Source organism: Rhinoraja longicauda, chromosome 44, assembly GCF_053455715.1.
Source record: "Rhinoraja longicauda isolate Sanriku21f chromosome 44, sRhiLon1.1, whole genome shotgun sequence".
Lineage (NCBI taxonomy): Eukaryota > Metazoa > Chordata > Chondrichthyes > Rajiformes > Arhynchobatidae > Rhinoraja > Rhinoraja longicauda.
In genome coordinates, this window is record NC_135996.1 from 6371549 (window position 1) to 6391607 (window position 20059).

At 49.9% G+C, this 20059-nt stretch overlaps 1 protein-coding gene across 1 annotated transcript in view; it reads right to left on the minus strand.

Annotated features, from left to right (window-relative positions):
• Positions 1–20059, minus strand: part of itga10 (integrin, alpha 10) — a 60119-nt gene that overhangs the window by 21511 nt on the left and 18549 nt on the right. The window contains exons 11-17 of the mRNA XM_078431927.1: positions 17209–17359; positions 15094–15259; positions 13750–13823; positions 7779–7923; positions 5547–5695; positions 3105–3248; positions 534–737 (exon numbers count right to left, since the gene is read on the minus strand). Of these exons, the coding sequence (XP_078288053.1) occupies positions 534–737; positions 3105–3248; positions 5547–5695; positions 7779–7923; positions 13750–13823; positions 15094–15259; positions 17209–17359 (1033 nt within the window). The remainder of the gene's footprint in view (positions 1–533; positions 738–3104; positions 3249–5546; positions 5696–7778; positions 7924–13749; positions 13824–15093; positions 15260–17208; positions 17360–20059) is intronic.

The following is a 20059-nucleotide window of genomic DNA, read 5'->3' on the forward strand; positions in this document are numbered from 1 at the left end:
TTTTGTGAATAAATAGAGTCTGGATCAGTACGGGTGTCAGAGGTTATGGGGAGAAGGCAGGAGAATGGGATTAGGAGGGAGAAATAGATCAGCCGTGATTGAATGGCGGAGTTAGACTTTAGAGTTTAGAATTTTAGAGAGATACAGCGCGGAAATAGCCCATTCGGCCCACCGAGTCCGCACCGACCAGCGATCCCTGCACACTAACACTTGGGACAATTTACACATACACCAAGCCAATTAACCTACAAACCTGCACGTCTTTGAAGTGTGGGAGGAAACCGAAGATCTCAGAGAAAACCCATGCAGGTCACGGGGAGAACGTACAAACTCCGTACAGACAGCACCCGTAGTCGGGATGGAACCCGGGTCTCCCATGCTGCAAGCGCTGTAGGACAGCAACTCTACCGCTGCATCACCCATGGGCTTGATGGGCCGATTGGCCTGATTCTGCTCCTGTCACTTCTGACCTTGTGCTGCCTTGCCCATCCGGCTGAGTTACTCCAGCATGCTGTGCGTGTCTGCAGACTGACCTGTTTGTAGGCGGGGAGGATGGTGTCTCGGTGTCCGTGGTAGATGTACACCGCTCCGCAGTGACCGTCCTCCAGGGGCGCTCCCACCACCACGTCGTTGGAAGCGTCGTAGTTGAGGTCGGGGACGGCGATGAGGGTGTAACCAAAACGGGCATCCTGCGTTTTCGCTCCAGCGAGCAGGGTGTGGCTGAACTGCAGGGAAAGCTGAGAGGGACATAGAAACGAGAGTCAAGTGTCAAGAGTAGGGGTTCCAACTTCCTCACTCCCAAATAAGGGACAAGGTGACGTCACCGCCCCGCGCCCCACGTGACCTCACCCAGCCAGCAGCCACGTGCTCCCGCTCCACCAATGGTGGCCGCCAGGGCCGGGAGGCGGTGTGCCACGCAACCTCCGTTAGGCGGCACCCGGGCCTACAGTGTCCAGGCCTACAGTGTCCAGGCCTACACTGTCCGGGCGTAAAGTGTCCGGGCCTACAGTGTCCGGACCTAAAGTGTCCGGGCCTACACTGTCCGGGCCTACACTGTCCGGGCCTACACTGTCCGGGCCTACACTGTCCGGGCCTACACTGTCCGGGCCTACACTGTCCGGGCCTACACTGTCCGGGCCTACAGTGTCCGGGCCTACAGTGTCCGGGCCTACAGTGTCCGGGCCTACACTGTCCGGGCCTACAGTGTCCGGACCTACAGTGTCCGGGCCTACACTGTCCGGGCCTACACTGTCCGGGCCTACACTGTCCGGGCCTACACTGTCCGGGCCTACAGTGTCCGGGCCTACAGTGTCCGGGCCTACAGCACCATCCGGGCCTACAGCACCATCAGGGCCTAATATGGGACAGGGGCGGTCCCATACGGGTCAAACTAATTTAGCCCAAAATACGGGATGCCCCGGCTAATACTGGAGTCAAGAGTGCTTTATTGTCATGTGTCCCAGATAGAACAATGAAATTCTTACGTGCTGCAGCACAACAGAATATGTAAACATAGTACACTGTAAATAATAATAATAATAATAATAATAATAGCCTATTGAGGTTCAGAGGTTATTTGAGGTTGTAGTGTTTAAAGGCCTGGTGGCTGTAGGGAAGAAGCTGTTCCTGAACCTGGACGTTACAGTTTTCAGGCTCCTGTACCTTCTTCCCGATGGCAGTGGTGAAATGAGTGTGTGGCCAGGGTGGTGTGGGTCTCTGATGATGCCTGCTGCCTTTTTGAGGCAGCAACTCTGGTAAATCCCTTTGATGGTGGGGGGAGGTCAGAGCCGGTGATGGACTGAGCAGTGTTCACAACTTTTTGCAGTCAACATAGAAACATCGAAAAATAGGTGCAGGAGTAGGCCTATCAGCCCTTCGAGCCAACACCGCCATTCAAAATGATGATGACTGATCATCCAAAATCAGTACCCCCTTTAGCCCTAAGAGCTAAAGAGCTGGGCAGCACGGTGGAGCAGCGGTTGAGTTACTGCCTCACAGTAAATGCTGCGCCGGGAGACCTGGATTCGATGCCGACTACGGGTGCCGTCTGTACGGAGTTTGTACGTTCTCCCTGCGTAGGTTTTCCCCGAGATCTTCGGTTTCCTCCCACACTCCAAAGACGTGCAGGTTTGTAGTTTAATTGGCTTGGTAATCGTAAAAATTGTCCCTAGTTTGTGTGTAGGATAGTTTTAATGTGCGGGGATCGCTGGTCGGTGCGGACCCGGTGGGCCGAAAGGGTCTGTTTCCTCGCTGTATCTACAAACTAAAACTAAAGTACAGGTGCTCCTCGACTTAGGATGGGGTTACGTTCCGATGAACCCATCATAAATCGCTGACAATAGACAATAGGTGCAGGAGGAGGCCATTCGGCCCTTCGAGCCTGTACGCACCGCCATTCAAAAGATCAAAATAAAAAATTTGAAGTACGGTTTATACTGAATGTGTGTCAATAGACAATAGGTGCAGGAGGAGGCCATTCGGCCCTTCGGCCCTTCGAGCCAGTACGCACCGCCATTCAATGTGATCATGGCTGATCATTCTCAATCAGTACCCCATTCCTGCCTTCTCCCCATACCCCCTGACTCCGCTATCCTTAAGAGCTCTATCCAGCTCTCTCTTGAATGCATTCAGAGAATTGGCCTCCACTGCCTTCTGAGGCAGAGAATTCCACAGATTCACAACTCTCTGACTGAAAAAGTTTTTCCTCATCTCTGTTCTAAATGGCCGACCCCTTATTCTTAAACTGTGGCCCCTGGTTCTGGACTCCCCCAACATTGGGAACATGTTTCCTGCCTCTAATGTGTCCAACCCCTTAATAATCTTATACATTTCGATAAGATCTCCTCTCATCCTTCTAAATTCCAGTGTATACAAGCCTAGTCGCTCCAGTCTTTCAACATATGACAATCCCGCCATTCCGGGAATTAACCTAGTAAACCTACGCTGCACGCCCTCAATAGCTTTTGCACCGTCGGACATTCGAAGCATCGTAAGTCAAGGAGCGTCTGTAAACTAAGAAACAAAGACAGTCTTGTACAACCCGCGAGTGCGCACGGCAGGGTGAACGCCGATCAAGCGCCGCAGTGACGCCACTACACGCTTACCCCCCGCACTCGGTAAACGTAGACCTTTCCCGTTTCCTTGTAGCCGGGTCCAAGGAACATGGGGGCTGCGACCAACAGCACATCTGTGACTTGATCACCGTCCACATCCACCGGGCAAACCTCGCTTCCAAAGTAGCATCCGATCTGCAACGTAGATTTACGAGGTTAATTCCCGGAACGACGGGACTGTCATATGTTGAAAGACTGGAGCGACTAGGCTTGTATACACTGGAATTTAGAAGGATGAGAGGAGATCTTATCGAAACGTATAAGATTATTAAGGGGTTGGACACGTTAGAGGCAGGAAACATGTTCCCAATGTTGGGGGAGTCCAGAACAAGGGGCCACAGTTTGAGAATAAGGGGGAGGCCATTTAGAACGGAGATGAGGAAAAACCTTTTCAGTCAGAGAGTTGTGAATCTGTGGAATTCTCTGCCTCAGAAGGCAGTGGAGGCCAATTCTCTGAATGCATTCAAGAGAGAGCTGGATAGAGCTCTTAAGGATAGCGGAGTCAGGGGATATGGGGAAAAGGCAGGAACGGGGTACTGATTGAGAGTGATCAGCCATGATCACATTGAATGGCGGTGCTGGGTCGAAGGGCCGAATGGCCTCCTCCTGCACCTTTTGTCTATTGTCTATTAACACAGCGGATTGAAGAATTAAAGGACTTTTCTTTTTAAAAACTTAGAAACCATAGGAAATAGGTGCAGGAGGGGGCCATTCGGCCCTTTGAGCCAGCACCGCCATTTAATGTGATCATGCATGACCATCCAGAATCAGTAATCCGTTGCAGGTCCATTAGCGATGTTTGTAAAGGCTGCTTCTGCATGAAATGTTGACATAGAACTGTGTCGACTGGAATTCGGATAGGAAATCTATAGTCATTTATTTGTCATACACATAAATGTGTAGTGAAATGAAAAATTACCCGCAGTTCAACAATAAGACCAATAAGAATAATCAATAAAAATGCAATAACACATACAATCATAAACTAACACCAAACAAAAGAAACATCCATCACAGTGAGTCTCCTCCAGTCCCTCCTCACTGTGATGGAAGGCCAGAATGTCTTTTCTCTTCCCCTGCCGTCTTCTCCCGCGGTCAGGCTGTTGAAGTTGCCACGTCGGGGCGGTCGAGGCTCCCGACATTGAAGCCCCCGCCGGGCGGAGAAAATCCCACGGCCTATTTCAGGAAGTGTGTGCACGCGCAAGATTTTCAGAAAAACAAATCTCTGCAGGCACACGCCTACTCCGAACAGTAACCCTGTATTTACCTCAGTCATAGAAACATAGAATATAGATGCAGGAGTACGCCATTCGGCCCTTCGAGCCAGCACTGCCATTCAATGTGATCATGCATGACCATCCAGAATCAGTACCCCGTTCCTGCTTTCTCCCCATATTCCTTGATTCCCTTAGCCCCGAGAGCTAAATCTAACTCTCTCTTGAAAACATCCAGTGAATTGGCCTCCACTGCCTTCTGTGGCAGAGAATTCCACAGATTCACAACTCTCTGAGTCAAAACGTTTTTCCTCATCTCAGTCCTAAATGGCCTACCCCTTATTCTTAAACTGTGACCCCTGGTTCTGGACTCCCCCAACATTGGGAACATTTAATGACATTTCTTTAGTCAGAGGGTGGTGAATCTGTGGAATTCTCTGCCACAGAAGGCAGTGGAGGCCGATTCACTGGACGTTTTCAAGAAAAAGGTACATTTAGCTCTCAGGGCTAACGGAATCAAGGGATATGGGGAGAAAGCAGGAACGGGGTACTGATTCTGGATGATTTAGATTTAGATTTAGAGATACAGCGCAGAAACAGGCCCTTCAGCCCACCGGGTCCGCGCCGCCCAGCGATCCCCGCACACTAACACTATCCTATACCAACTAGACGGCAGGGGAAGGGAAAATACATTGTGGCCTTCCATCACAGTGAGGAGGGGACTGGAGGAGACTCACTGTGATGGATGTTTCTTTTTTTTTGTGTGTTGGTTGGGGTTGTGTAATTTGCCTATTTTAATGCTTTTATTGTTGGACTGTGGGTGACTGAATTTCGTCCAAAAAACTTGTTTTTTGGATGACAAATAAAGATATCTTGAATCTTGAATCTAGGGACAATTTTTACATTTGCCCAGCCAATTAACCTACATACCTGTACGTCTGTGGAGTGTGGGAGGAAACCGAAGATCTCGGAGAAATCCCACGCAGGTCACGGGGAGAACGTACCAACTCCGTACAGACGGCGCCCGTAGTCAGGATCGAACCTGAGTCTCCGGCGCTGCATTCGCTGTAAGGCAGCAACTCTACCGCTGCGCCACCGTGCCGCCCATATGATGATCATATTGAATGGCGGTGCCGGCTCGAAGGGCCGAATGGCCTACTCCTGCACCTGTTCTCTGTGTTTCTAAGGTCTGCAGGCGTGCGCTGTCTCGGCCCCATACCTGTTCCCCGACCAGGGACTGATGAATGGTCAGGTTGCCCTTTCTGTCCATGTTGAAGAGGATGACCTTGCCTTTGTGCTTGAATCTGGGCGCTCCAGCCACGTAAACGCGCTGCCCACTCCTCAGTTTCAGCGACGACACTGTGTAGCCTGGGAACAGGGAGAGGACAAAGCTAGACGGTGACGCTCAAACAAGGCCACGAGTGATAGGAGCAAAATTAGGCCATTCGGCCCATCAAGGCTACTGTGCCATTCAATCGTGGCTGATCTATCTCTCCCTCCCAACCCCATTCTTCTGCCTTCTCCCCATAACCTCTGACACCCGTACTAATCACTGCCCAGTACTAAACACTGCCCAGTCCAGAACCAGGGGCCACAGTTTAAGAATAAGGGGTAGGCCGTTTAGAACGGAGATGAGGAAAACCTTTTTCAGTCAGAGAGTTGTGAATCTGTGGAATTCTCTGCCTATTCAAGAGAGAGCTAGATAGAGCTCATAAGGATAGCGGAGTCAGGGGGTATGGGGAGAATGCAGGAACGGGGTACTGATTGAGAATGATCAGCCATGATCACATTGAATGGTGGTGCTGGCTCGAAGGGCCGAATGGCCTCCTCCTGCACCTATTGCCTATTATCTATTGTCTATCAAGTCTACTCTGACATTCAATCGTGGCTGATCTATCTCTCCCTCCCAACCCCATTCTTCTGCCTTCTCCCCATAACCTCTGACACCCGTACTAATCACTGCCCAGTACTAAACACTGCCCGGTCCAGAACCAGGGGCCACAGTTTAAGAATAAGGGGTCGGCCATTTAGAATGGAGATGAGGAAAACCTTTTTCAGTCAGAGAGTTGTGAATCTGTGGAAATCTCTGCCTATTCTCTGAATGCATTCAAGAGAGAGCTAGATAGAGCTCATAAGGATAGCGGAGTCAGGGGGTATGGGGAGAAGGCAGGAACGGGGTACTGATTGAGAATGATCAGCCATGATCACATTGAATGGTGGCGCTGGCTCGAAGGGCCGAATGGCCTCCTCCTGCACCTATTGTCTATTGTCTATTGTCTAATCAAGAATCTATCTATCTCTGCCTTAAGAATTACAGCGCCAGTGACCCGGGTTCCATCCTGACTACGGGTGCTGTCTGTACGGAGTGTGTACGTTCTCCCCGTGACCTGCGTGGGTTTTCTCCGAGATCTTCGGTTTCCTCCCACACTCCAAAGACGTGCAGGTTTGTAGGTTAATCGGCTTGATTATAAATGTAAAGAAATTGTCCCAAGTGTGTGTAGTGTGGTACTAGTGTGCGGGGATCGTTGGTCAGTGCAGACTTGGTGAGCCGATGGGCCTGTTTCCGCGCTGTATCTCTAAACTAAACTAAACTAAACTGCACCACAGCACTGAGTCGAGCAGACACATTGTACGTCGGACGGGTGAGAACGGCAGATTTTCTGCCCCTGAAGGACATCTGTGAACCACTCGGCTTCGAACAACAATTTTATTTCAATTCCAGATTTATTAAATTACTCGACTTTAAAACGCCGTGGTGAGATTCAAATCTCGTAGACAATGGTCCAGAACTTTGGCAGGGAGACCAAAAAAGTTGGGCCCACCTTAGGGTGGCACGGCGGTAGAGTTGCTGCCTTGCAGCGCCAGAGACCCGGGTTCGATCCCGACCACGGGTGCTGTCTGCACGGAGTTTGTACGTTCTCCCCGTGACCTGCGTGTGTTTTCTCCGAGTTCTTCGGTTTCCTCCCACACTCCAAAGACGTGCAGGTTTGTAGTTTAATTGGCTTGGTGTAAGTGTACATGGTCCCTAGTGTGTGTGTGTGGATAGTGTCAGTGTGCGGGGATCGCTGGTCGGCGCGGGCTCGGTGGGCCGAAGAACCTGTTTCCGCGCTGTATCTCTAAACTGAACGAAACTAAAAGAAGGCATCACAAAATGCTGGAGTAACTCAGCAGGTCAGGCAGCATCTCAGGAGAGAAGGAATGGGTGACGTTTCGGGTCGAGGCCCTTCTTCAGCAACTCTACCACTGCACCTTTGTACCAGAATCTGCAGTTATTTTCCTATAAACTGTGGAGGTCAAGGCAATGGGTATTTTTAAGGTAGAGATAGATAGATTCTGGATTAGTACAGGTGCCAGGGGTTACGAGGAGACGGCAGAAGAATAGGATTAGGAGGGAGAGAGAGATCACCCATGATTGAACGGCGGAGTGGACTCTTGTGGCTCCCAGACATACCCAGGTAGGCTGCATGGTTGTTCAAAGCTTTGGGGAACTCTTTGCTCAGGGCTTCTCTTGAGGTGATCACGTGCCCGTGGGCATCCTCCCTCACCACCGCTCCATTCCAGTCGTACGCCCCGACAGCCCCGAGCAGGATTCCATTCTGGGAAGAAACAGAGCGCGTTCAATTGAAGAGTCCAGAAAGTCAAGAGTGCCTCATGCAACGAAACGGGACCACAAACATTCTTCCACGCATAGAAACATCGAAAATAGGTGCAGGAGGAGGCCATTTGGCCCTTCGAGCCAGCACCGGCATTCATTGTGATCATGGCTGATCATCCACAATCAGTAACCTGTGCCTGCCTTCTCCCCATATCCCTTGGGCCTGCAGCGTAGGTTTACTAGGACTGTCCGGAATGGAGGGACTGTCGTATGTTGAAAGACTGGAGCGACTAGGCTTGTATACACTGGAATTTAGAAGGATGAGAGGAGATCTTATCGAAACGTATAAGATTATTAAGGGGTTGGACACGTTAGAGGCAGGAAACATGTTCCCAATGTTGGGGGAGTCCAGAACAAGGGGCCACAGTTTAAGAATAAGGGGTAGGCCATTTTGAACTGAGATGAGGAAAAACTTTTTCAGTCAGAGAGTTGTGAATCTGTGGAATTCACTGCCTCAGAAGGCAGTGGAGGCCAATTCACTGGATGCATTCAAGAGAGAGCTAGATAAAGCTCTTAAGGATAGCGGAGTCAGGGGGTATGGGGAGAAGGCAGGAACGGGGTACTGATTGAGAATGATCAGCCATGATCACATTGAATGGCGGTGCTGGCTCGAAGGGCCGAATGGCCTCCCCATGCACCTATTGTCTATTGTCTATTCCACTAGCCCCCAGAGCTCTATCGAATTCTCTTTTTAATTCATCCAGTGAACTGGCCTCCACTGCCCTCTGTGGCAGAGAATTCCACAGATTCACAACTCTGGGTGAAAACGTTTTTCCTCATCTCAGTTTTACATGGCCTTCCCTTTATTCGTAGGCTGTGTGCCCCCTGGTTCTGGACTCCCCCAACATTGGGAGCATTTTTCCTGCATCTAGCTTGTCCAGTCCTTTCATAATTTTATACGTCTCTATAAGATCCCCTCTCATCCTTCTAAATTCCAGTGAATACAAGCCCAGTCTTTCCAATCTTTCCTCGTATGACAGTCCCGCCATCCCGGGGATTAACCTGGTGAACCTACGCTGCACTGCCTCAATAGCAAGGATGTCCTTCCTCAAATTAGGAGACCAAAACCGCACACAACATGCAGCAGCAGAACAGTTTAGTTTATTATATCGTTGCTATTGTGGGAGTGCAGCGTAGGATCACCGGGTTAATTCCCGGGATGGCGGGACTGACCATTAGATGAAAGAATGGGCTTGTATTCACCATAATTTAGAAGGATGAGAGATCTTATAGAAACATAAAATTCGAGCCAGCACCGCCATTCAATATGATCATGGCTGATCATTCAAAATCAGTACCCCGCTCCTGCTTTCTCCCCATATCCCTTGATTCCTTTAGCCCAAGGGTTCCCAACCTGTGGTAAATTTACCCCCAAGGGGTAAATTTTGCCTACCATTATTGTTATTTGAACTTAAAATAATAAGTTTCCCCTTTTTCGGTTGCTTTATTATGGTAGAAGTGTAAACTCAAATTACTGAACCAAATAGGGTGGGGGTAAATTTACTTTTGAAAAGTTGCAACGGGGTAAATGGGACGAAAATGGTTGGGAGCCCCTGCTTTAGCCCCAAGAGCTAAATCTAACTCCCTCTTGAAAACATCCATTGGCCTCTACAGCCTGCTGTGGCAGAGAATCCCACAGATTCACAACTCTCTGGGTGAAAAGGTTGTTCCTTGAAGAAGGGCCTCGACCCGAAACGTCGCCCATTCCTTCTCTCCAGAGATGCTACCCGTCCCGCTGAGTTACTCCAGCTTTTTTATTCCAACTTTGTCCTCGGTTTAAACCAGCATCTGCAGTTTCTCCCAGCACATACGTCTCTGACATCCTGTGTTAGATGAGCAGAATTTTCCTCCGATTACTGGGAATACCAAAGCCATTGTTCATCAGATCTCGTCACAGCCTCCATTCCCAAAGGCCACAGCTCCATCATTCACTCTGGCAACTATTTGAAACCGGAGCCAAATTTTTGCAAACGTTTTGGAGCCTATTTGACTTCGGATCATATTCCTCAGAAGCAGGTCAACAAGTGCGATGATATTGAAACAAAGGGCTGCAGATGCTGGTTAATGCACAGAGCGCTGGAGTAACTCAGCGGGACAGGCAGCATCCCTGGAGAACACGGATAGGTGATGCTTCGGGTCAGGACCTTTCTTTTAGTTTATATGTATGACAAAATGCTGGAGTAACTCAGCGGGTCAGACAGCATCGAGGAGAGAAGGAATGGGTGACGCCTCGGGTCGAGACCCTTCCCCAGACGGGTCTTTTAGTTTAGTTTCATTTTGTTTAGTTTAGTTTAGAGATACAGCGTGGAAACAGGCCCTTCGGCCCACCGGGTCCGCGCCAACCAGCGATCCCCGCGCACTAACACTATCCTACACACACTAGGGACAATTTTTACATTTACACCAAGCCAATTAACCTACAAACCTGTACGTCTTTGGAGTGTGGGAGGAAACCGAAGATCTCGGAGAAAACCCATGCAGGTCACGGGGAGAACGTACAAACTCCGTATAGACAGTACCCGTAGTCGGGATGGAACACGGGTCGCCGGCGCTGCATTCGTTGTAAGGCGGCAAGTTTACCGCCGCGCCACCCTGACCGCCCAGTTTTTAAACAGTTTGATTTATTGTCACGTGTACCGAGGTACAGTGAAAAGCTTTTTTGTTGCGCGCTAACCAGTCAGCGGAAAGACCACACTTCATTGCAATCGAGCCGTCCGCAGTGTACGGATACAGAATAAAGGGAATAACGTTTAGTGCAAGATAAAGTTCAGCCTCAGAAGGCAGTGGAGGCCAATTCTCTGAATGCATTCAAGAGAGAGCTGGATAGAGCTCTTAAGGATAGCGGAGTCAGGGGGTACGGGGAGAAGGCAGGAACGGGGTACTGGTTGAGAATGATCAGCCATGATCACATTGAATGGCGGTGCTGGCTCGAAGGGCCGAATGGCCTCCTCCTGCACCTATTCTCTATTGTCTAAAGTCCAGTAAAGTCCGATTAAAGATAGTCCGAGGGTCTCCAATGAAGTAGACAGTAGCTGAGGACCGCTCTCAATTAGCCTACAAATCCGCACGTCTTTGGAGTGTGGGAGGAAACCGAAGATCTCGGAGAAAACCCACGCAGGTCACGGGGAGAACGTACGTACAAACTCCATACAGACAGCGCCCGTAGTCGGGTTCGAACCTGGGTCTTCGGCACTGCAAGTGCTATAAGGCGGCAACACTACCATGCCGTGCTGTATGACTCTATGCACCTGGAGGCCTGGTCTAGTCTAGTTAAACTGGGTTAAAAGCTAATTGCCCTGAACTCAAGAGCACTAAGTAATCCAGCACAAGCCCTCTATTTCCTCCTCTGGCAGCTCTCCATCCGAGAGTGAGACAGCCAAGGGGACGAGGGCTCCAGAGATTGATTTTTAAATAGGATTTGTATTCAGCAAGGACTGGCTTATTGAAATTTCACCTGGACAGGTCCCAGTGAAAGGACTCCTGCAGTGCGCGCAGCCTGATTCAGAGGGAAAGAATGAATTTTAATTATTTCTGTTATTATTTTTTAAAGATTACGTGTTGCTTTAGGAACTTGCGGGTGTAAAGAATCAGAAAATTCAGTTTAGTTTATTGTTACGTGTACCGAGGTACAGTGAAAAGCTTTTTTGTTGCCTGCTATCCAGTCAGCGGAAACACTAGTTTAGTTTAATTTAGTATATTGTCACTTGTTCTGAGCCTGCGCTGCACTAGCAGCTGCGGCTTACCTCCAGTCCGTCTGTCTTTGTGTTTTTATGTTGTTTTTTTGTCTTGATTGTAGTGTAAATGTGATGTCGTTTTTTGGGGTTGTGTACTATGGGGGGGGGGAGCAGGAACTGTAAATGTAAAGTTGTCTCTTCCGAACGGAGACGTGACCTTTTATTCTGGGCGGTGTCTCCGTTGCCGCTGCGGCCTCCCACCGGCCATGCACCTGGAGCTGGCGGCCTCCACCTGGGACTCGCCTGTGGAGGCTCCGGCTGCGGGGACGTCGGAAGCTTGCAGCCCCTGCCCTGGGTGGGGGCCGACATCGGGAGCTCCGGCAGCGGCAGCGTCTTCGCCCGCCCCGAATCGCGGACTTTTCACTGTCCGGCGCAGCCTGGAATAGGCCGCGGGATTTTTTCCGCCCGGCGGGGGCTTCAATGTCGGGAGCCACGACCGCCCCGACGTGCAGCGGCAGCATCTTCGCCCGCACTGGATCGCAGGGCTTGGGTCGGCCCGCTGCGGACCTTTCACCGTCCGGCGCGGCCTGGAACGAGGCAACTACAACAGCCTGACCGCGGGAGAAGACGGCAGGGGAAGAGAAAAGACATTCTGGCCTTCCATCACAGTGAGGAGGTGACTGGAGGAGACTCACTGGGATGGATGTTTCTTTTTGTTTGATTGTGCGTGTTATTGTTTATTTGTATTGCTCTTGTTGTTGGACTGTGGGTAATCTTTCATTTCACTGCACATTTATGTGTATGTGACAAATAAGCTTGACTTGACTTGATTGTCACTTATTCCGAGGTACAGTGAAAAGCTTTTTTGTTGCGTGCTATCCAGTCAGCGGCAACACTAGCTTAGTTTAGATTAGTTTATTGTCACGTGTACCGAGGTACAGTGAAAAAAGCTTTTTGTTCCACGCTATCCAGTCAGCGGAAACACTAGTTTAGTTTAGTTTATTGTCACGTGTACCGAGGTACAGTGAAAAGCTTTTTTGGTGCGTGTTATCCAGTCAGCAGAAAGACTCTACATGATTACAATCGAGCCGTCCACAGTGTACAGATACATGATAAAGGGAGATAGTTAAAGTAGGACACCTTCTGTCTTTTCATCTCTGTCTTTTGTCCAATCATTTTCTTATCAAAACCCCTCCCCTCACTTTTTTTTTAGTTTTTAGTGATACAGCGCGGAAACAGGCCCTTTCGGCCCACCGGGTCCGCGCCGCCCAGCGATCCCCCGTATCTTAACACTATCCTACACCCACTAGGGACAATCTTTACGTTTTCCAAGCCAATTAACCTACAAACCTGTATGTCTTTGGAGAGTGGGAGGAAACCGAAGATCTCGGAGAAAACCCACGAAGGTCACGGGGAGAACGTACAAACTCCGTACAGACAGCACCCGTAGTCGGGATGGAACCCGGGTCTCCGGCGCTGCATTCACTGCAAGGCAGTCACTCTACCGCTGCGCCACCGTGACACCTGCATCATCTGAAGAAGGGTCTCGACCCGAAACGTCACCCATTCCTTCTCTCCAGAGATGCTGCCTGTCCCGCTGAGTTACTCCAGCATTTTGTGTCTACCTTCAACTTATTACCTGCCAGGTTTTGTCCTGCCCCTCCTCACCTCCAGCTTCTTCCCTCCCCCCACCTCCTCTAAAGGGCTGCCATGGTGGCACGGCGGTAGAATCGCTGCCTTACAGCGATTGCAGCGTCGGAGACCCGGGTTCGATCCCGACTGCGGGTGCTGTCTGTACGGAGTGTGCACGTTCTCCCCGTGACCTGCGTGGGTTTTCCCCGAGATCTTCGGTTTCCTCCCACACGCCAAAGACATGCAGGTGTGTAGGTTAATTGGCTTGGTGCCTGTGAAAAAATTGTCCCTAGTGTGTGTCGGATAGTGTTAGTGTGCGGAGATCGCTGGTCGGCACGGACCCGGTGGGCCGAAGGACCTGTTTCTGCACTGTATCTCTAAACTAAAGAAGCGTCCCGACCCGACCCGAGACATCACCTCCCCACTTCATTTCCGCTAGGATTAGGGAGCTTCCGGCTTACCTCCATGACATGCGCGGAAAATCCTGCCTGCGACATTTCCAGTTCGAACGAGCTTTCGTTGTGCTGAATCATTCCTGAACAAGCAAGAAAACAAACAGGAGGAACAGGGAGGAAAGTTTTAACAACACGAGAATTAGAGTCTTTAAACTGTACAGTATGACTTGAGTATAGGAGTAAAGAGGACTTTCTGCATTTGAATGAATGGACAATAGACAATAAGTGCAGGAGGAGGCCATTCGGCCCTTCGAGCCAGCACCGCCATTCAATGTGACCATGGCTGATCATTCCCAATCAGTACCCCGTTCCTGCCTTCTCCCCATACCCCCTGACTCCGCTATCCTTAAGAGCTCTATCTAGCTCTCTCTTGAATGCATTCAGAGAATTGGCCTCCACTGCCTTCTGAGGCAGAGAATTCCACAGATTCACAACTCTCTGACTGAAAAAGTTTTTCCTCATCTCAGTTCTAAATGGCCTACCCCTTATTCTTAAACTGTGTGGCCCCTTGTTCTCGACTCCCCCAACATTGGGAACATGAATAAGTTTATTGGCCAAGTATGCATATACAAGGAATGTGCTCTTGGTGCCTTGGGCCGAAAGGCCTGTTTCCGCGCTGTATCTCCAAACGAAACTAATCTAAGTTGCGTAGGTGACAAATAAGCCATTGAAGACGAACAAGTACAGACAGGGAAGCAAGTCTCTGGAGGGAAAAAACTGCAGATGCTGGTTTAAATCGAAGGTAGACACAAAATCCTGGAGTAACTCAGCGGGTCAGGCAGCATCTCTGGAGAGAAGGAATGGGTGGCCTTTCAGGTCGTGACCCTTCTTCGGACAGATGTATGGGGAGGGGGCGGGACACAGATAGAATGTAGTCGGAGACAGTAAGACGAGTGGGAGAACTGGGAAGGGGAGGGGATAGAGACAGAGGGAAAGCAAGGGCTATCTGAAGTTAGAGAAGCCATGATCACATTGATCAGAATGATCAGCCATGATCACATTGAATGGCGGTGCTGGCTCGAAGGGCCGAATGGCCTACTCCTGCACCTATTGTCTATTGTCTAAGTCAATGTTCGTACCGCTAGGGTGTAAACTACCCAAGTGAAATATGAGGTGCTGTTCCTCCAATTTGCGCTGGGCCTCACTCTGACAATGGAGGAGGCCCAGGACAGAAAGGTCAGATTGGGAATGGGAGGAGGGGGAGTTGAAGTGCTGAGCCCCCGGGAGATCAGGTAGGGCAAGGCGGACTGAGCGGAGGTGTTCAGCGAAACGATCGCCGAGCCTGCGCTCGGTCTCGGCGATGTGGAGAAGTTGACACCTGGACCAGCGGATACAGCAAGTCTCTGTTACCTTCTAAGCCAAATATGCGGTCTCCCAACGCATCGACAATATCGTTCAGGGCTGCCTCATCGCTCACGTTGAAGAAATGCTTCTCATCCGGGTCGCTGGCAATAAACTTGATTTCTCTGATAAAAGTCTCAGTGTCTTTACGTCTCCGGATGTAGTGACCCAGAACCTGTGGGGAGAAGGCCGTGAGATTCAATCTCGTATACGAAGGAACTGCAGATGCTGGTTTACACCGAAGATAGGCACAAAAAGCTGGAGTAACTCAGCGGGATAGGCAGCGTCTCTGGAGAGAAGGAATGGGTGACGTTTCGGGTCGAAACCCAATAGACAATAGGTGCAGGAGGAGGCCATTCGGCCCTTCGAGCCAGCACCGCCATTCAATGTGATCATGGCTGACCATTCTCAATCAGTGCCCCGTTCCTGCCTTCTCCCCATACCCCCTGACTCCGCTATCCTTAACACAGTCTGTAGAAACTCAATGCTACCATTGAATTCAAGAGGGCTTGTATACAAAAGCGGGGATGTAATGTTGAGGCTCTATAAGACACTGGTCAGAACATTGCGAGCAATTTTGGGCAGGAAGGATGTGCTGGCTCTCTCCAGAGAGGGTCCAGAGGAGGTTTACAAGAATGATCCCAGGAATGAGTAGGTTAACCTATGATGAGCGTTTGTCGGCACTGGGCCTGTACTCGCTGGAGTTTAGAAGAATGAGTCTCCAAATTTGAGGAAGGATATTCTTGCTATTGAGGACGTGCAGCGTAGGTTTACTAGGTTAATTCCCGGAATGGCGGGACTGTCAAAGACTGGAGCGACTAGGCTTGTATACACTGGAATTTAGAAGGATGAGAGGAGATCTTATCGAAACGTATAAGATTATTAAGGGGTTGGACACGTTAGAGGCAGGAAACATGTTCCCAATGTTGGGGGAGTCCAGAACAAGGGGCCAAAGTTTAAGAATAAGGGGTCGGCCATTTAGAACTGAGATGAGGAAAAACTTTTTCAGTCAGAGAGTTGTGAATCTGTGGAATTCTCTGCCTCAGAAGGCAGTGGAGGCCAATTCTCTGAATGTATTCAAGAGAGAATAGATAGAGCTCTTAAGGATAGCAGAGTCAGGGGGTATGGGGAGAAGGCAGGAACGGGGTACTGATTGAGAATGATCAGCCATGATCACATTGAATGGCGGTGCTGGCTCGAAGGGCCGAATGGCCTCCTCCTGCACCTATTGTCTATAATGAGGGAGGAAACTCATTTATACACCTTGTGTAGGAAGGAACTGCAGATGCTGGTTTAAACCGAAGATAGACACAAAAAGCTGGAGTAACTCAGCAGGACAGGCAGCATATCTGGAGAGAAGGAATGGGTGACGTTTCGGGTATTTAGAAGAAAGAGAGGAGTCTTCATTAAAACATGCAGAATAGTGAGCGGCCTGGATAGAGTGGATGTGGAAAGGATGTTTCCACTAGTGGGAGAGTCCAGGACTAGAGGGCACAGCCTCAGAATTAAAGGATGTTCTTTTAGGAAGGAGATGAGGAGAAATTTCTTAAGTCAGAGGGTGGTGATTCTGTAGAATTCTTTGCCACAGACGGCTGTGGGGGCCAAGTCAGTGGATATTTTTAAGGCAGAGATAGATAGATTCTTGATTAGTGCGGGTGTCAGAGGTTGTGGGGAGAAGGCAGGAGAATGAGGTTAGAAGGGAGAGATAGATCAGCCATGATTGAATGGCGGAGTAGATGATGGGCCGAATGGCCTAATTCTACACCTATTCCTTATGACGTTATGATGTACCTGTCCAAGTGTCTTTTAAAAGCTGTTATAGTACCCAAAATACCCCAACTAATTTCTCTGGCAGCTTGTTCCTTAAACCCACCGCCCTGTGAAAAAGTTGCCCCTCGGGTTGCTATTAAATCTTTCAAATTCCTCTTAGCCCAGAGCATCACACGGATGGCAGAGTAGACTCGATGGGCCGAATGGCCTAATTCTAAGCCTATTCCTCATGACGAAAAGCGTCACCCATTGCTTTTCGCCAGAGCTGCTGCCTGACCCTCGGAGTTACCCCAGCTCTTTGAGTCCATCTCCAGCATGCGTGAGTTGGGCCGTATGGCCGGTTCCGTGACGTACCGCGATGGCGTAGCGGCTGATGTTACGTTTCTCACACTCGGCCAGGGAGTCGCGGAGGTGCAGCCCGTCGTGGGACTCTCCGTCGGTCACCACCACCATGACTTTGGAGGCTCCCTCCCGACCGCCCCGCTCTCGACTGAAGGCTTCCGAGCTGAAGGCACAAAGGATAACGATAACCAAATCTAGATGTCAACTTCTTTACATCGGCGAAACCAAACGATCGTTTCGCTCAACACCTTCGCTCAGTCCGCCTTAACCAACCTGATCTCCCAGTGGCTGAGCACTTCAACTCCCCCTCCCACTCCCACTCTGACCTTTCTGTCATGGGCCTCCTCCAGTGCCATAGTGAGGCTCACCGGAAATTGGAGGAACAGCACCTCATATTTCACCTGGGCAGCTTGCAGCCCAGCGGTATGAACATCGACTTCTCCAACTTTAGATAGTTCCTCTGTCCCTCTCTTCCCCTCCCCCTTCCCAGTTCTCCCTCTATCTTCCTGTCTCCACCTGCATCCTTCCTTTGTCCCGCCCCCCCGACATCAGTCTGAAGAAGGATCTCCACCCAAAACGTCACCCATTCCTTCTCTCCTGAGATGCTGCCTGACCTGCTGAGTTACTCCAGCATTTTGTGAAAAGGATAACGTTTACATCATAAAGTTATCAGTTGAGTTCAGAGACCCGGGTTCGGTCCCGACTACGGGTGCTTGTCTGTACGGAGTTTATACGTTGGCCTGCGTGGGTTTTCTCCGAGATCGGTTTCCTCCCACACTCCAAAGACGTACAGGTGTGTAGTAGGCTAATTGGCTTGGTGTAAATGTAAAATTGTCCTTAGTGTGTATGGGGTAGTGATAATGTGCGGGGATCGCTGGTCGATGTGCGGACTCAGTGGGCCGAAGGGCCTGTTTCCACGCAGTATCTCTAACCTAACCAGACCTCACCTAAAAATGCAGTGCGGAAACAGGCCCTTCGGCCCACCCAGTCCGCGCCGACCAGCAATCCCCGTACATTAACACTATCCCATACACTCTAGGGACAATTTTTACATTTACACCAAGCCAATAAAACCTACATACCTGTATGTCTTTATAATGTGGGAGAATACACTGGAATTTAGAAGGATGAGAGGAGATCTTATCGAAACGTATAAGATTATTAAGGGGTTGGACACGTTCGAGGCAGGAAACATGTTCCCAATGTTGAGGGAGTCCAGAACAAGGGGCCACAGTTTAAGAATAAGGGGTAGGCCATTTAGAACTGAGATGAGGAAAAACCTTTTCAGTCAGAGAGTTGTAAATCTGTGGAATTCTCTGCCTCAGAAGGCAGTGGAGGCCAATTCTCTGAATGCATTCAAGAGAGAGCTAGATAGAGCTCTTAAGGATAGCGGAGTCAGGGGGTACGGGGAGAGGGCAGGAACGGGGTACTGATTGAGAATGATCAGCCATGATCACATTGAATGGCTGGCTCGAAGGGCCGAATGGCCTCCACCTGCACCTATTGTCTATTGTCTATTGTCTAAACCGAAGATCTCAGAGAAAACCCACGCAGGTCACGGGGGTCTTCTGACATCTCAAACCGAAAGGTCACACATTCCTTCTCTCCAGAGATGCTGCCTGTCCCGCTGAGTGACTCCAGCTTTTTGTGTCTATCTTCGGTTTAAACCAGCATCTGCAGTTCCTTCTTCCACACACTTTACACAAACACACACACACAAATGCGCACACACGCACTTCATAGACAGACACTCATGTTATTTTTAGCCCTGAGTGTATGCAGGGTTTGCAGTGATGAGGCTGAGAGGAAGCTTTTGTGTCCATCGTTTCAGAAGTCTGTTGTGTTCCTCGAGTTGATGAATGGGTTCTTTCTGTGGGACCTCGACCCCCACCCCCCCCCACCCACCATACCCCACTGAACACCCACCCCCCCTCCTCCCCCGAGCTCTCCTCTCTGCCCCTGGGCTCACACGCTGCCTTAAGCTGTAGGTCGGACAGGCGAGGGAGGTTGGGCTATCGCAACATTTCTCTGTAGCAATGAATTCCACAGATTGATCACCCGCTGTCTAAAGACTTGGAGCGCAGGAGGATGAGGGGGGATTATATTGAGGTGTATAAAAATCATGAGAGGAATAGATCGGGTAGATGCACAGAGTCTCTTGCCGAGAGTAGGCGAATCGAGGGCCAGAGGACATAGGTTTAAGGTGAAGGGGAAAAGATTTAATAGGAATTAAATAGGAATTTGGAGTATTGTGTTCAGTTTAGAAACATAGAAAATAGGTGCAGGAGTAGGCCATTCGGCCCTTCGAGCCTGCACCGCCATTCAATATGATCATGGCTGATCATCCAGCTCAGTAACCTGTACCTGCCTTCTCTCCATACCCCCTGATCCCTTTAGCCACAAGGGCCACATCTAACTCCCTCTTAAATATAGCCAATGAACTGGCCTCAACTACCTTCTGTGGCAGAGAATTCCACAGACTCACCACTCTCTGTGTGAAGAAATGTTTTCTCATTTCGGTCCTAAAAGACTTCCCCCTTATCCTTAAGCTGTGACCCCTGGTTCTGGACTTCCCCAACAACGGGAACAATCTTCCCGCATCTAGCCTCTCCAACCCCTTAAGAATTTTATATGTTTCTATAAGATCCCCCCTCAGTCTTCTAAATTCCAGCGAGTATAAGCCTAATCTATCCAGTCTTTCTTCATATGAAAGTCCTGCCATCCCAGGGATCAATCTAGTGAACCTTCTCTGTACTCCCTCTAAGGCAAGAACGTCTTTCCTCAGATTAGGAGACCAAAACTGCACACAATACTCCAGGTGCGGTCTCACCAAGGCCCTGTACAACTGCAGTAGAACCTCCCT